The 18,461-nt window shown below is 43.9% G+C and overlaps 2 protein-coding genes across 4 annotated transcripts in view; both read left to right on the forward strand.

The window, feature by feature from the left end:
- Window positions 1-16,934, forward strand: part of LOC143767747 (uncharacterized) — a 336,680-nt gene extending 319,746 nt beyond the window's left edge. For all 3 annotated transcript variants that reach the window (XM_077256266.1, XM_077256264.1, XM_077256263.1), the window contains exons 2-7: window positions 6,989-7,138; window positions 7,268-7,447; window positions 7,530-7,653; window positions 7,739-7,833; window positions 11,699-11,789; window positions 15,873-16,934. In XM_077256266.1, the coding sequence (XP_077112381.1) occupies window positions 7,067-7,138; window positions 7,268-7,447; window positions 7,530-7,653; window positions 7,739-7,833; window positions 11,699-11,789; window positions 15,873-16,867 (1,557 nt within the window). In that variant the 5' untranslated portion in view covers window positions 6,989-7,066 and the 3' untranslated portion in view covers window positions 16,868-16,934. The remainder of the gene's footprint in view (window positions 1-6,988; window positions 7,139-7,267; window positions 7,448-7,529; window positions 7,654-7,738; window positions 7,834-11,698; window positions 11,790-15,872) is intronic.
- Window positions 1-18,461, forward strand: part of LOC143767730 (uncharacterized) — a 598,000-nt gene that overhangs the window by 258,336 nt on the left and 321,203 nt on the right. The window lies entirely within an intron of this gene.

Here is an 18,461-nt window from a genome sequence, read left to right on the forward strand (position 1 = left end):
GACGAGCCAAATGGAAGGCACGAACCAAATCGTCAGCATGAACATCGGAGGCAACAACCCAAGAATTATCCTCCTGGCCATAACCCTTCCACTTGACAAGATACTGAAGCCTCCGTCTTGAAAAACGAGAATCCAAGATCTTCTCCACAACATACTCCAACTCCCCATCAATCAACACCGGGGCAGGAGAATCAACAGAGGGAACCACGGGCACCACATATTTCCGCAACAAAGATCTACGAAAAACATTATGGATGGAAAAAGAGGCTGGAAGGGCCAAACGAAAAGACTGGATTGATAATCTCAGAAATCCTATAAGGACCAATAAACCGAGGCATGAACTTCAGGGAAGAAACCTTCATAGGAACATGACGGGAAGACAACCAGACCAAATCCCCAACCCGAAGCCGGGAACCCACACGCCGACGACGGTTGGCATAACGCTGAGCCTCATCCTGAGACAACACCAAATTGTCCACAACATGAGCCCAAATTTGCTGCAACCTGTCAACCACAGAGTCCACCCCAGGACAATCAGAAGACTCAACCTGCCCTGAAGAAAAACGAGGATGAAACCCAGAATTGCAAAAGAAGGGTGAAACCAAGGTAGCAGAACTACCCCGATTATTAAGGGCAAACTCGGCCAATGGCAAGAAAGCCACCCAATCATCCTGATCGGCAGACACAAAGCATCTCAAATAAGTTTCCAAAGTCTGGTTAGTTCGAAGAAAAAGACAAATCAATGCCCAGCTTAGCACAAAAGGACCGCCAAAACCTAGAAACAAACTGGGAACCTCTATCGGACACAATATTCTCCGGAATGCCATGCAAACGAACCACATGCTGAAAAAACAACAGAACCAACTCAGAAGAGGAAGGCAATTTAGGCAAAGGTACCAAATGAACCATTTTAGAAAACCGGTCACAGACCACCCAGATAACCGACATCCTCTGGGAAACAGGAAGATCCGAAATAAAATCCATAGAAATATGCGTCCAAGGCCTCTCAGGGACCGGCAAAGGCAAAAGCAACCCACTGGCACGGGAGCAGCAAGGTTTGGCCCGCGCACAAGTCCCACAGGACTGCACAAAAGAATGCACATCCCGTGACAAAGAAGGCCACCAAAAGGACCTACTAACCAAATCTCTGGTACCAAAAATCCCAGGATGGCCAGCCAACACAGAACAGTGAACCTCAGAAATCACTTTACTAGTCCATCTGTCAGGAACAAGCAGTTTCCCCGCAGGACAGCGATCAGGTTTATCAGCCTGAAACTCCTGAAGAGCCCGTCGCAAATCAGGGGAGATGGCAGAAAGAATCACCCCCTCCTTCAGAATACCAACCGGCTCAAGAACCCCAGGGGAATCAGGCAAAAAACTCCTAGAGAGGGCATCAGCCTTAACATTCTTAGAACCCGGAAGATACGAGACAACAAAATCAAAACGGGAGAAAAACAGGGACCATCAAGCCTGTCTAGGATTCAGCCGTTTGGCAGACTCGAGGTAAATCAGATTCTTATGATCGGTCAAGACCACAATACGGTGCTTGGCCCCCTCAAGCCAATGTCGCCACTCCTCAAATGCCCACTTCATAGCCAACAACTCCCGATTGCCGACATCATAATTGCTTTCCGCAGGCGAAAACTTTCGAGAAAAGAAGGCACACGGTTTCATCAAGTAACCATCACAATTCCTCTGAGACAAATCGGCCCCTGCCCCAATCTCAGAAGCGTCAACCTCAACCTGAAAAGGAAGAGAAACATCCGGCTGACGCAACACAGGGGCAGAAGTAAATCGGCGCTTAAGCTCCTGAAAGGCAGAAACAGCCTCAGAGGACCAATTCGTTACATCAGCGCCCTTCCTCGTCAAATTGGTCAGGGGTTTAACCACACTGGAGAAGTTGGCAATGAAACGGCGATAAAAATTAGCAAAGCCCAAAAATTTCTGAAGACTCTTCACGGATGTGGGCTGGATCCAATCATGAATGGCCTGAACCTTAACCAGATCCATTTCTATAGATGATGGAGAAAAAATGAAGCCCAAAAAAGAAACCTTCTGTACTCCAAAGAGGCACTTAGACCCCTTCACAAACAAGGCATTATCACGAAGGACCTGAAATACCATCCTGACTTGTTTCACATGAGACTCCCAATCATCTGAAAAAATCAAAATATCATCCAAATATACAATCATAAATTTATCAAGATAATTCCGAAAAATATCATGCATGAAGGACTGAAACACAGATGGGGCATTAGAGAGTCCGAATGGCATCACAAGATATTCAAAATGGCCCTCGGGCGTATTAAACGCAGTTTTCCATTCGTCACCCTGCTTAATACGAACAAGATTATATGCCCCTCGAAGGTCAATCTTAGTAAACCAACTAGCCCCCTTAATCCTGGCAAACAAATCAGAAAGCAAAGGCAAAGGGTATTGGAATTTGACCGTGATCTTATTCAAGAGGCGATAATCAATACAGGGTCTCAAGGAGCCATCCTTCTTGGCAACAAAAAAAACCCCTGCTCCCAATGGAGAAGAAGATGGCCGAATATGTCCCTTCTCCAAAGACTCCTTAACATAACTCCGCATGGCGGCATGTTCAGGCACAGACAGGTTGAAAAGTCAACCCTTAGGGTATGTTTCCACGTTCAGTTTTGCTTCAGGCTTTGGTCAGGATTTTATGCAGGTAAAATCCTGACCAAAACTGCACCTGAGGTCACTGGCAGGTCACCTGCGGTGTACCTGCGTGTTTTGCTCATAGTAGCAACATGCTGCGTTTAGAAAAAACGCACCACGCATGCCTTTTCGCGGCAAAAACGCATGCGTTTTTAAACGCATAGTGGAGTCTGGATTTCATGAAATCCCCTCCACTATGCTTTAACATCTGGACGCTGCGTTTTTGACGCTGCGGAAAAACGCAGAGTCAAAAACGCAGTGTTTCCTGAACGTGGAAACATACCCTCAGGGAACTTACAGCCTGGAATTAAGTCAATAGCACAATCACAGTCCCTATGCGGTGGAAGGGAACTGGACTTGGGCTCATCGAAAACATCCTGGAAATCTGACAGAAACTCAGGAATTTCAGAAGAGGGGGAGGAGGAAATTGACATCAGAGGAACGTCATCATGAACCCCCTGACAACCCCAACTAGTCACAGACATAGATTTCCAATCCAACACCGGATTATGTACCTGTAACCATGGAAACCCCAGCACAATAGCATCATGCAAATTATGCAACACCAGGAAACGACAATCTTCCTGATGGGCTGGCGCCATGGTTAACTGTGTCCAAAACTGAGGTTTATTTTTAGCCAATGGTGTAGCATGAATGCCCCTCAAAGGGATAGGACTCTGCAAAGGCTGTAAGGGAAAACCACAACGTCTGGCAAATTCTAAGTCCATTAAATTTAAAGCGGCGCATGAATCCACAAATGCCATGACAGAAAATTACGATAATGAGCAGATCAGGGTCACAGATAACAGAAATTTAGGTTCTACAGTACTGATGGTAACGGGAATTAGCGATTCTCTTGACACGCTTAGGACAATCGGAAATAACATGAGCAGAACTGCCGCAGTAAAAGCACAACCTATTCTGACGTCTGAATCCTTGGCGTTCAGCTCTAGACACAATCCTATCACACTGCATAGGCTCAGGACTCCACTCGGAAGACAACGCCATAGTGTGCACAACTCTGCGCTCACGCAAGCGCCGATCAATTTGAATGGCCAGAGACATAGCATCACTCAGACCTGCAGGCGTGGGGAACCCCACCATAAGATCTTTAACAGATTCAGAAAGACCCTTTCTGAAAATTGCCGCCAAAGCATCCTCATTACAGTTAGTAAGCACAGACCATTTTCTAAATTTCTGGCAAAACGATTCTGCCGCTTCTTGACCCTAACACAGGGCCAACAAGGTTTTCTCAGCATGATCCACAGAATTAGGTTCATCATACAATAACCCAAGCGCCTGAAAAAAGGTGTCTACATCAAGGCCGGATTCCCAGATTCCAGGGAAAATGCCCAATCCTGAGGGTCGACACGCAACAGAGATATGACAATTTTTACCTGCTGGATGGGATCACCAGAGGAACGGGGCTTCAGAGCAAAAAACAGTTTACAATTATTTTTAAAGCTCAAAAATTTGGACCTGTCCCCAAAAAACAGATCAGGGGTAGGAATTCTAGGCTCTAAAACAGGAGTCTGCACGATATAATCAGAAATACCCTGTACTCTAGCAGCAAGTTGATCCACACGAGAAGCAAGTCCCTGAACATCCATGTCAGCGCCTAACTCCTGAGCCACCCAGAGGTAAAGAGGGAAAAAAAAACACAACAGAGTACAGAAAAAAAAATGGCTCAGCACTTTCTTTCCCTTCTTTTGAGATGCGGTTAACTCATTGTCGGCCAGTTGTACTGTTCTGAACTGGTGGCCTAGGAGCGGCATGAGACGTACTCTGGAGAATGTGGTAACTGTACTGACCGCAGACCCTGGACTTAACACCGCAACTAGAAGTAGCCATGGGATATACCTACCAATCCTAGACACCTCGACACAGCCGGAGGACTAATTAACCCTATAGATAGAAAAGGGAAAACTATCTTGCCTCAGAGAAAATTCCCAAAGGATAGGCAGCCCCCCACAAATATTGACTGTGAGAGGAGAGGAAAAAACATACACAGGCTGAAAACAGAATTTAGCAAAGGAGGCCAATCTAGCTAGATAGAAAAGATAGGACAGAGAACTATGCGGTCAGTATTAAAATACTAAGAAATGTCCACCACAGATAATACAAAAAACTCCACATCTAACTAAAGACATAGAGGGTAAATCTGCCTCTCCAGAGATTCCAGCTTGGCTGCATAAATCCTTACACAGATTAAGCTGGACAAGAAAAAACATGTAATGCACTGAACAATGAGGCCCAGAACATGTGGGCAGAAAAACAAGCAGAACTTATCTTGAAGAAATGAACTGCAAGCAGGAGCGACCAGGAAGGGATGTGAATCCTCCAGAACAATGAACAACTGGCACTCACTAAAGGGTGAAGCCAGACTAAATAGCCCTGTCCGAAGTGGACGCACCTGATGACTGCTGTGAAGGATAAACAGCAGCACTACCACTTATAACCACCGGAGGGAGCCCAAGAGCAGAACCCACAACAGAATTCACAACAGACACCTATCCATTACTAACCCCATAGTTATATGGTTAATAAAGACAAGGCCAGAATAAAGTCCTTTATTTGAAATAATCACAGACTCCTTTATTGAATCTTAATTTACCATACTTACTGAACGCCTAATCACCGGACGCCGTCGTTGTCCTGTAACAAAAATAAAATAATAAACCAACATATAATACTCCCTGTCACAAGTAGTCCATTTAATATCGAGTGTCCCACGATGATCTCACATGTAGAACAGTCACATCGGGATATGTGACCGCTCTACCCTGCCTCCGGCGATATACAGACAGTAGGTAATCCCTCCCACAGTGTATCACTGCGCTGCTGTTAGAGTTCACTGGAGTTCATCAGCTCCGGTGCTCTCACTTATGGCACCGCTGTGTGGGAAAGTTCTCTCTCACAGTGGTAGTGCCATAAGTGACAGCACTGGAGCTGATCAGCTGATACACTGCGGGAGATATTATCTCCTGTCAGTGTATCACCGGAAGCCTGATAGAGCGGTCACATCTCTCGATGTGACTATTCTACACGTGAGATCATCGTGGGACAATCTGGATTACCTGGACTACGGCGGACAGGGAGTATATGGTGGTTTATTATTTTACATTATTTCTAGGAGACGAGGGCATCGGGGATTTGATGTGAGGTGCGTATAATGGGTTTTTATTTTTATGTGAATATGTACTGTAGGTAATTTTACTTTTTTTTAACTGTGCACAGGCACCGGCAGATGATACTACTCTCCCATCAGCAGCACCTGCTGTCATTGTTATCAGTAACAGCAGACATAGCTGGATGGGAGCAGTAGTCTCATCGGCCCACGCCTGCTTTTATACCGCAGGTCACCACAGCGAGTTACTATCAGCTGCGGAGTCACGCTGACATCTGCCAGCATGATCCCGCAGCACTGTGACCGACAGTACCGCCGGTAGCATTACCGCACACAGCCGCACACACTGGCACGCATCCGCACACAGACACCCGCACACAGGCACCCGCACACACATACATAGACACCCGCAGACAGACGCACATATTCTTCGCCAACACACTCTTCCACCTTCTGACATCATTTCCTTTTCTGCAGTGTTTTTGCCAGCACATCCGCAGCAAATCTGCAAACCTTTTTACACCTGTGGTTTTGTTGCGGATTTGACTGACTCAGTGGAAGTCAATGGATGCAGGAATGCTACAGATCTGCAAAAAGAATTGACATGCTGCAAAAAATAAAACGCTGAGAATAAGGACGGAAATTTCCGCAGCATGTGCACACAAATTCAGGAATGCCATCGATTAACATTGCTTTCATTATCCAGTGTGGATTTATATAATTTCCACGTGGAAAATACGCTGCAAAAATACAACAAATCCACAACGCCTTACAGTGCGGGAAAGACAGGAAACATTCATATAGACGACCGGTGGTGATGGAGTCTGTGACGGACTCTGCACAAATATGTTTCTAGAGCCGTAGTAGAAGATGAAGATGTCGTCCTCATCATGAAGTAGTTATTTCTCCTGTCACATGTAATGAATATCTCCTGCAGTATTGCTAATGCCGATTCCAGGGTCGGTAAATGAGACGAGAATTAGCGTTATGGAAGATGAGTCTATGAGAAACGTATTCAGCTGCCGTTGTTGTCTGTGGCCTAAATATATAGATTTTAAGAAGAAAACTAAATACTGTAAATTAATAAATCTCCTCATATGTTTCCCCTTATTATCTCCAGTAATTGTATTATTACACAGGATCCTTTATGATGTTACATCGGCTCATCTTCTTCTTATTCAGGTCTCTGAAATATGTGATCATCTCACTGAAGATCTTCTATATAAGAGAACTTTCCTGACTTAACCATCAAACACGGATATGGACAGAGACAAGATGGCAGAGAGGATATTACACCTCACCCTAGAGATCCTCTTCTGTCTTACTGGAGAGGTGAGAGATTCTGATGACGTCACATTACATCATTCTTATCTATGGGAATAACAGAAGGACAGAACTGGAGAGGTGAGGGCTCTGGAAATGTCTGTAGTGAGATTTATTAATGTGTCTCTCCATAACCAGGATTACACAGTGGTGAAGAAGACCTCTAGTGAGCGCTGTCAGGACCCTGTGTCTGAGGAATGGGAAAGACCCTTGAGCCCAATCACGGGGCCTCCACCTCACTCCCTGATATATGAGGACCTCAAGGACCAGAAGATCATAGAACTCACCTACAAGATGATTGAGCTGCTGACTGGAGAGGTGACACTGCTGGGAATGCTGGGACATTATACAGTAACTCAATGAAGGGATCGAAGAATGTCTGTATCATTGTATGTGTCAGGTTCCTATAAGATGTCAGGATGTCGCTGTCTATTTCTCCATGGAGGAGTGGGAGTATTTAGAAGGACACAAAGATCTGTACAAGGACGTCATGATGGAGGTTCCCCAGCCCCTCACATCACCAGGTAATAGACAGGACTAAATACACATGGAATATAATTATGCTTGTATGTACAGAATGAATTAGTTAACTGTATGTGTTTCCTACAGATTTATCCAGTAACAGGACATCACCAGAGAGATGTCCCCGTCCTCTTCTTCCACAAGACTGTAAACAAGATCCCTTTGTTCCTCAAGATCATCAGGTAGACGGAAAGAAGGTGTCATGAGTGTAAGAAAATCCTTACTGAGAGCTGGAAGAGCTGGGAAAAATATGTAAACAATCCTCTTATGAAGCTGAGGTTGTAGTTTATTCAGAGATATGCAGCAGTTCATAGAAAGTCAGCTAAGACAAAGCTTGCAGGTGTAAGCAGGTTGCGAGATGCGGTGACGCAAAGGAGGCAGAGTATGGGTTAACAAATTTAACAATTTAATTACCAAGGTAAATAACTCTTCGCAGGGAGATAGATGGCTAAATGGTGAAAAGCAAACAGGATAATAACAGTCCAATTATTAAACTTATCGTGTCCTTTATGTTCCTCCACCTTAGATTATCCGGTGGGGGTTGTAGCACCATCAACGGCTGGGGAGATGTCCACAGGTGGGGTCACTCAAACGATGATCTGTCTTCTGGCGGCAACGGGCAGTCTCTAGTTTTACCCATTGAGCCCCTAGTTCATGAGCCTGTGCAGCCAAAGCAAACAGGGCCACAGCAATCCCAAGAGTGGGTTGAGGTGCAACAGATGGCATAGAGGGCCGCAAGCTACTATCCTTTACGCGGCCCTTGCTTCTCCGCATGTGCTCGATGCTCACAGTCACTGGGCGCACGGTGCTCTTTACTCTCACTGTCCCGCTAGCTGTACCAGGAGCCTTTAATTGCAGCCCAACGCAGCACCGGCGCTCGGGGTATGGAGCGCGCTTCTCACACTGCTGCTCTGACGGCGGGAAGCTCTGCCTCACTTCGCACGCTTTTCCCTTGGTTTCCGGTTCACCCAGGCCCCCTCCTTCTGGGTCATGGAACCTGTCTGGTCCTCTATTCCTTCCCCGGGCAACAGGAGATGCAGCCTCGACAGTTCCAGGCTTGGTTCAGTACAGGTACCCGTAGCCCAGTCTACCTCCTTACACAGACACAAACAGGGGTACAGACGGGCAAAGTAACACTGGGATATCTGGCGATGGCTTGACCCCGAATTATATCAGACAAAGAAGGCACATTTACCACAAAAGGGCGTATACATGATAACCTCATACTATGGATAAAGACACATATTCTATATTCAACAACAGAACATGCAACAGTTAAATATAATGACTTTAAATATTTTTTACCCCAAACTTCACATTAGAACTTGTTTATCTCTATGTTCCTTTTAGCTATTGTCATTAATCTAACCACAGCTCTTAGACTGCGGTCACACGTTGCAATCACAGCGCTGGAGCGATGCCGAAGTCCCCGGGTAACCAGGGTAAACATCGGGTAACTAAGTGCAGGGCCGCGCTTAGTAACCCGATGTTTACCCTGGTTACCAGCGTAAACGTAAAAAAAACAAACAGTACATACTTACATTCCGGTGTATGTCCCCCGGCGTTCTGCTTCTCTCCACTGTGTAAGCGCCATAGCCGGAAAGCACAGCGGTGACGTCAGACGTCACCGCTGTGCTCGCTTTCTGGCTGGCCGGCGCTCACAGTGCAGAGAAGCTGAGACGCCGGAGGACAGACACCGGAATGTGAGTATGTACTGTTTGTTTTTTTTTACTTTTACGCTGGTAACCAGGGTAAACATCGGGTTACTAAGAGCGGCCCTGCGCTTAGTTACCCGATGTTTACCCTGGTTACAAGCGAACACATCGCTGGATCGCTGTCACACACAACGATCCAGCGATGTCAGCGGGAGATCCAGCGCCGAAAGAAAGTTCCATACGATCTGCTACGACGTACGATTCTCAGCAGGGTCCCTGATCGCTGCTGCGTGTCAGACACAGCGATATCGTATGGATATCGCTGGAACGTCACGGATCGTACCGTCGTAGCGATCAAAGTGTGACTGTGTGACGGTACCCTTAGTCTGGTCCGATAAATCCGTCTGATCTGTTTTCCTCTATCACTACCTCGAATACACTTATTTACCATATGTTTCCAGCTATCTTATTACCTCATTGCCCTGCGGCTGATCCAATTAACCTGTGTGTATATCCATTATACCTGCAAATGGCTATGATCTCATTTTACATCTCCAATCTGCCTGGGGCTTTCTGAAGTACATCTTATTAGCTCTTTTAGAGGCTGAATCGTTCCTAAAGGTACCTTCACATTAAGCGACGCTGCAGCGATAACGACAACGATTCCGATCGCTGCAGCGTCGCTGTTTGGTCGCTGGAGAGCTGTCACACAGACCGCTCTCCAGCGACCAACGATGCCGAGGTCCCCGGGTAACCAGGGTAAACATCGGGTTGCTAAGCGCAGGGCCGCGCTTAGTAACCCGATGTTTACCCTGGTTACCAGCGTAAAATGTAAAAAAAAAAAACAGTACATACTTACATGCGTCCCCCGGCGTCCGCTTCCTGCACTGACTGAGCGCCGGCAGTAGCAGGGCACAGCGGTGACGTCACCGCTGTGCTTTCACTTTCACTTTGCGGCGCTCAGTCAGTGTGGGAAGCGGACGCCGGGGGACGCGAATGTAAGTATGTACTGTTTGTTTTTTTACATTTTACACTGGTAACCAGGGTAAACATCGGGTTACTAAGCGCGGCCCTGCGCTTAGTAACCCGATGTTTACCCTGGTTACCAGTGTAAAATATCGCTGGTATCGTTGCTTTTGCTGTCAAACACAACGATACACGGCGATCGGACGACCAAATAAAGTTCTGAACTTTATTCAGCGACCAGCGACATCACAGCAGGATCCTGATCGCTGCTGCGTGTCAAACTAAATGATATCGCTAGCCAGGACGCTGCAACGTCACGGATCGCTAGCGATATCGTTTAGTGTGAAGGTACCTTTACTAACTTTGCACAAAATTGCTGCCTGGTTCATCATGGCTGTTCAGTATATTATAGGTGAGCATTCTCTTACATTGAGATCTCCCCTATGATGTGTAGACGGCTGTGAAGATCTTGTGCTTAGTCTTGTTTTATCCACCAGTATTATATGTTTTAGGCTAAGTGCTAAATTCCGCAACTCCTGCCGTAGGTATATCGCATGCGGAATTTGCATGCATATTCACGCTAAACACTAGCGTTTTGCAAGCATTTCTAGCTTGCAGAATGCTAGCGTTTTCCAAGCGATCTGTAGCATTACTTGGAAAACTGATTGACAGGTTGGTCACACTTGTCAAACATAGTGTTTGACAAGTGTGACCAACTTTTTACTATTGATGCTGCCTATGCAGCATCAATAGTAAAAAAAAAAATAGAACATTAAAAATAATAATAAAAAAAAAAAATCATGATATTCTCACCTCGCGAGACCGCTACGTCATCACAGGTCATTTTCGCAATGCATTATTGTGAACGGAAGCATCGCGAGGAGCGGGAACGCTGCAAGGGACGCCGGAAGGTAAGAATATCACGATTTTTTATTTTCATTCTTTTCTTTTAACAATTATATGGTTCCTAGGGCCTGGAGGAGAGTCTCCTCTCCTCCACCCTGGGTACCAACCGCACATGATCCGCTTACTTCCCACATGGTGGGCATAGTACCATGCAGAAAGTAAGCAAGCGGATCAATGCATTCCTATGTGTGCAGAATCCCCGCGATTCCGCACAAAGAATGAACATGCTGCGTTTTTTTCCGGAATGCGATTCCGCCGCGGAAAAAGACGCAACATGTTCACAAAAAGTGCGGATTGCATTCTAATAATAGGATGCTTAATGTATGCGTTTTTTTGCAGTTTTATCACATTTTTATAGTGAAAAACCGTGAAAAATCCTGAACGTGTGCACACAGCCTTACTGTATGCTTATATAAATACGTATTATACGTATAATGAGAACGGTGGAGATGGCAGGATTAGAGCTGATCATAGGTGTGACTTCTCCATCTGTCTGTGACTTTTACAATATTTGTTTCAGGGTGACGTTCTGACCCATATTAATACTACAGAGACATATGTGAGGGATGATGATTGGTGTAAAGAGGAGATTCCTACATATGAGTACCCAGGTGAGTAGTAACCACTAAATGCAGAGAAGTCACAGATTCTTCTGAGTCACCAGCTGTGGCTGCTTCATTGGTCATGTAGTCAGGGCAGGTGGCAGGCAGTCCAGGCAGCTGTCTAGGGCCCCCACTCCCCCAGGTGCCCCCAGCCAGTCACCTGCTGCCAGCGCTGACTCCCCCCAGCCAGCGCCGACTGACACCCACCAGCGCTGACTCATTCAACTATACCAGCATCTAAGATACCGGTACAGTTCAATGCAATGATGGGGGAGAAAGCGTCAGCTGGTATTCCCTCTCCCATCATTCCCCTCTGCCTCTGACACTGTGGGTGCGCAATGACGTCACATCATCGCGTACCTGCTGTGTGGCCGGCAGAGTGCAGTCACTGAGACCGAAGTCAGGAGCAGCATGAGGAGAGGTGAATTGTGTTTTTTTAATATATGAGAGAGGGGACGGGGGTCATCTACATTATTTTCTATGTGGGGGCTGTATTATATTCTATGGGGGGGCTATATTATATTCTATGTGGGGGCTGTATTATATTCCATGAGGGGGCTGTATTAGATTCTATGGGGAGCTGTATTATACTCTATGGGGGGCTGTATTATATTCTATGGGGTCTATATTATATTCTATGGGGGGGCTGTATTATATTCTATGGGGGCCTACATTATATTCTATGGGGGGCTGTATTATAATCTATGGGGGGCTGTATCATATACTATGGGTGAGGATTGCATCAAACTCTTTGGGGCTACATTATATTCTATGGGGAGGTGGGCTGTATTATTTTGTCCAGGGGTTACAATATATTCTATGTTTAAATTTATTATGTTCTATGAGGGGTGATTGCATCATACTCTATGAGGGGGCTACATTGTATTCTATAGGGGGCTGCATTATATTCTATGGGGGGCTATATTATATTCTATGGGGCTGAATTATGCTATATGAGGAGGGCTACATTGTATTCTATGGAGGGGATACATTAAATTATATGGGGGGCTGAATTATATCCTATGGGGGGCTGCATTATACTCTGAGGGGGCTACCATATATTATATGGAGGGGCTGCATTATATTCTAAGGGGGTTACATTATATTGTATGGCGTGGTTGCATTGTACTCAGGGGGATACATTATATTCTGTGGGGTGCCTGCATTATACTCTTGAGTGGCAGCATTATACTATATGTGGGCTGCATTATACTGTATCGAGGACTATGGGGAATTCATTATACTATATGAAAAACTATGGGATGCATTATACAATGGGAAGTGAATTGTACTACATGGATGACCATGGCGCTGCTTTACACTATATGGAGCACTATGAGGAGTGTATTATACTATATGGAGGACTGAGTGTATTTTAATATATGGAGGTCTATGAGGAGTGTATTATACTATATGGAGAACTGAGTTTATTTTACTTTATGGAGTACTATGAGGAGTGTATTATACTGTATGGAGGACTGAGGAGTGTATTATACTATATTGAGGACTATGGGGGTGTATAATACTATATGGAGCACTATGAGGCGAGTATTATACTATATGGAGGACTGAAGAGTGTATTTTAATATATGGAGGACTGAGCAGTGTTTTATACTATATGGAGGACTATGGGTCGTGTATAATACTATATGGAGGACTGAGGAGTGTATTTTAATATATGGAGGACTATGAGGATTGTTTTATACTATACTATATGGAGGACTATGGGTAGCGTATAATACTATATGGAGGACTGAGGAGTGTATTTTAATGTATGGAGAACTATAGGGAGTGTATTATACTATATTGAAGATTATGGGGAGTGTATTATACTATATGGAGGACTATGGGTCACGTTATATAGAGGACTATGGGGTGTGAATTTTACTATATGGAGGACTGTGGTGCACATTATAATATATGGAGGACTATGGGGTGTATTATACTAGACAAGCAAAATTCTGCATATTCATTGAGTGATTGTTTATGCGGGAACAAAAATCATTGTTCTCAGCAGCACATCGCCCGGTGTAAACTGTAGATGTGCTGCTGACAACATGATACTGTATGGGGACAGATTGATCTATTAGTCATTGTTTTGTTCCCATCATTCCTTCTCAGTTGGTGTAAAGAGGTCGGGAAACAAGCGAATGACTTGAGTATTGTCGATCACACACGTTTAGCAGCCTGAACTGAGCATATATAAATACAACAGAAATGCTTCTGTGTGATGTGCAATATGTTAGCATTTGGGGCCCCATTTTAAACTTTTACCTAGGGCCCCACTTTGCCTAAAATCCGCCCTGCATGTAGTTCGGTCATATCACAATCTCGTGTTCCCCATTTTGCCGCTAGAGCATAATATTCTTCACTACTTACTAATTTTTAACGGATAAAGACTATTGAGTTTGATCATTTCAGTAGATGTGTTATTGTCTATAGTCACAGTTTTTGACTACAGTAGTTATTGGCCAAAATATTCTGATTTTACCACTTCCCACATCCAGTTTTGTGTTCCTAATCAGGTCCCATGTCACTTTTTGTGGTGACAACTTTGGAATTCTTCATAAATGATAATAGGAAACAAATGGACTTTACAAATTATTTTTCAACTTCTTTTGAATTTGAAAATACCCTGTATACAGTTTTACACTTCTTGCTTGGTCACGTGGGAGGGTTAAGAAGGAAAGGAGCGCCATTCAGCTATTTGAATGTAGATCCTGCCGGAATAGTTTGCAGGCACAATGCATTGGGGAAAATGTTCATAGTCACCTGGCAGCAAAAAAGATGGCTACCATGAACAGGCTTGGAGCTGTCTAATCTGTTTTCCAGATGGCTGGATTGTCTTACTCATTACCTTTTAACACCTCTACATGATCTGAACTTACACAGAGATCCCTAGGCTTGGGCCACAGTGTTCCCTGCTTTTTTGTGGAGTGAGATGGCAAGAAGAATAGTCAGGTAGCTGAGTCAGAACCAGGAGGGCAGACAAAGTACAAAATCAGAAGACACAAGAGTAGTCAAAAAATGGGCCAGGGTTACAACAGGAAGCAAATACACAAACTGGGAGCTGAGCACAGAGGGCTGAACCATAAGAGAACAAGGCTGTATTTGGCATCTTCCAGCCCTGTCCTTCAAGCTTTAGTAGGGTGTGGTGCTTTCCAGTTGGCTGAAGAAGGGAGCAGAAAACTGCAGCTGGACAGCACACACAAATATTACCAAACTGGATGGTACTACTGGTCCCAGGCACTCTTATCTTGGTGGCTGGACTAAGCCTGCACCACCCAGAGCTTCTGGTTCTGATATCACTTCTGTTACCAGCGCTACCTGCAGAATGAATAAAACATCTCCTGGTGACAGAAGCAGACATCGTAGGAGATTTTAGAGAAGATGGAACATACCATTTGCAAAAGCCCTAATATGACAAAATGGCAGAAAACCAGAGCTGTAGAAACCCCCATAAAGTGACTCCATTTTGGAATATATAACCCTCAATGAATCTTTTGACGTAGTGACAATTATGACTCCACTGCCACTTTTCGTAAATTAGCACACAGTGGATGTTTGAGAGTGAAAATTGCATATATACAATTTTAATATCCACCACATAGTGCTCAGATTGTGGTCCAGGAGACATACACACTGTAAATGAAGTGATTATTCTCACTGCAGCAATGCGAGGGGTGATTTGACTTTTGGGAGAGAGGATATTGCTTGTTTATGGAAGTCCTGTTGCTTTTCAAGAACCTTTGAGCCACTAATATTGAGGAAACCTGTTATTTCATTGAGAGCTGATGGACCTGAGTGGAAGCTTGTTTTTTGCAGGATGAGTAGAAGTTTTTGTTGGTATTTTCACCTACATAACATTGTTTGGTGGATTTTTATTCCATATTTTGGAGACAGAATGATCTACGCTATGGTCCATCCTATGAGGTTTTATATTAGACTGTGAACTGTCATTGTTTTGGTGAATAATTCAATATTTTTACATAATTTGCCATTTTTTACAGGCAGTTTAAGTAGAAATGTTCAATAACATAACATTTCAGAATATTTTATTAAAAAATAATGATTGTTTTTTTATCTTAACAGATGACTGTACCAGGAGATCAAAGGGACAGTTGACATCTTCAATTTTTAAATCAGATGATCTTGAGATCCCACATGATACATTTGAAGTGAAAGCCATTACTCTAGATATACCATCAGTCCTTCACATCAAAGATCTGTCATCTGATTCTTTGAAACACGTCATGTCTTCTTTACCAATTACTAAGGAAAATCAAAGTCACAAAATAATCATTAAAAAACTAACTGCTCCTAAAGAAAATGAGCCATTTTCATGTTCAGAATATGGAAATAGTTTTCCCCTCGAACAGTCTCTTCTTAAATATCAAAACATTCACACAGCAGAGACTAGATTTTCTTGTTCTAAATGTGGGAAATGTTTTAACCAGAAATCAGATCTTGTTAGACACCAGAAAAGCCATAGAGTGGAGAAGCCTTTTTTATGTTCAGAATGTGGAAAATGTTATACAGAGAAATCAAATATTATTACACAAACAGGTGAGAAGCCATTTTCATGTTCAGAATGTGGGAAATGTTTTAACCTGAAATCAGATTGTGTTAAGCACCAGAGAACCCACACAGGGGAGAAGCCTTTTTCATGTTCAGAATGTGGAAAATGTTTTACAGAGAGATCAAAACTTGTTACACATCACAGAACCCACACAGGGGAGAAGCCTTTTTCATGTTCAGAATGTGGGAAATGTTTTAACCACAAATCAGTTTTGGTTACCCATCACAGAATTCACACAGGGGAGAATCCTTTTTTATGTTCAGAATGTGGGAAATGTTTTAAACAGAAATCAGATTTGATTAAGCACCATAGAACCCACACAGGAGAGAAGCCTTTTTTATGTTCAGAATGTGGAAAATGTTTTAACCGGAAAGCTAATCTTGATAGGCACCAGAGAACCCATACGGAGGAGAAGCCTTTCTCATGTTCAGAATGTGGAAAGTGTTTTGTGAAGAAATCATCTCTTCTTAATCACCAAAGAATTCACACAGAGGAGAAGTCTCTTTGATGTTCTTAATGTGGGAAATGTTTTACATGAAAATAAACTGTAAATAAACATCAGTGAAGTCACACTGGGAGAAGCCTTTTTCATGTTCAGAATGTTGGAAATGTTTTAATCGGAATTACCTCTTCTTAAAGGGATTGTACACTACTAGGACAACCCCTTGCCATTCCTCATGTTTGTCCTTGATAAAATAAAAACACATACTCATCTTCCCCAATGGTATTGTTTCAGCACTTGATTTCCCAGCATTCATGTGAGGTTGTTACATCACGCGAGCCCTGTGCCCATGGAATTAATGGTTCAATATAAATAATTAATAATAATAATGTGCCCTGTTGATTAAAAATCAACAGTAAGGCAGGGCTGCAGCTGGTCTCTAACTTTTTCTTAATGTTCTATTTGTCTGAAGGTTGGGACAATGATGTCAGCGCAGAATGGGTGCAGGGCTCAAATTGCTTAACAACCTCACATGAATTCAGGGAACGCAAGTGCCAACACAGAGCTATGCCATTTCCGAGCTCCATCGAATATTTTTTCATGGGTCTTAGCCTATTTATTGACACAATTTTGCTGTAAAAAAATACAGGTCAGATAATTTAAAGTCTGGTATCTCTGTCACACACCTCACCTATCTCGGTACTAAAAATTGGGGCATTTTTTGTGCTCAATTAAACTGTTGTTGTGTCTTAGCCTAGTTATTGACACAATTTTGATGTAAAGAAAAATCCAGGCCAGATAATTAAAAGTTGGGGATCTTCATCACAGGCCTCATCTATCTGTTGGCTAAAAATTGGGGCATTTTGTGGGATCAATTGAACTGTTGTTGCTGTGTCTTAGCCTAGTTATTGACAATATTTTGCAGTTAAAAAAAATCCCAGGCTAGATAGTTAAAATTGAGGGATCTCCATCACAGGCCACACCTATCGATGGGCTAAAATTTGGGGCATTTTTTTGGCTCAATTGAACTGTTTTTGCTGTGTCTTAGTCTAGTTATTGACACCAGTTTACTTACAAATTTTAAACTGTGTTTTCCCGCACACGGATCACATATAAGTTCACTCCAAAGTCAGTCATTTTTAGTGAACATGCAAATTGTATTGTATTTAAAATGTGCAAGGCGCCTGCCAGGGGACGGGAAAGTGGACGTGATGGTGATGGTGCATGCAGAGGGCGAGGCTGAGGATGTGGACAAGCTAAAATTGGGCCACAACTAACACCCACATCTTCTTCCTCAACCTTCCTGTCACAATTACTAGGGGACCGCAGCAGCACACCACTATTGAACCCAGAGCAGTGTCAAAAGGTTGTTGGTTGGTTAGCGGATAATGCTTCCAGTTACTTTGCCGCCACCACCGTCTTCCACACGGTCAAGTCTCAGTATCTGTTAGTCTGGACCGCATATTCCTCACCCTGATCCTCCTTCCTCCCACCATGCAGAGCGCCTGGAGACAACTGATCCCACACTTGGACACTCGTAAGAGCTGTTCACTTTTCCATTTAGAGATTTGGGCCTCTCTCCGAGTGCACTTCAAGCGGGGCAAGAGGAGATCGCATGTAGGGATGCCTAATTATTTTAGCAGTCACATTCAAATGAAGG

Source organism: Ranitomeya variabilis, chromosome 4, assembly GCF_051348905.1.
Source record: "Ranitomeya variabilis isolate aRanVar5 chromosome 4, aRanVar5.hap1, whole genome shotgun sequence".
NCBI lineage: Eukaryota > Metazoa > Chordata > Amphibia > Anura > Dendrobatidae > Ranitomeya > Ranitomeya variabilis.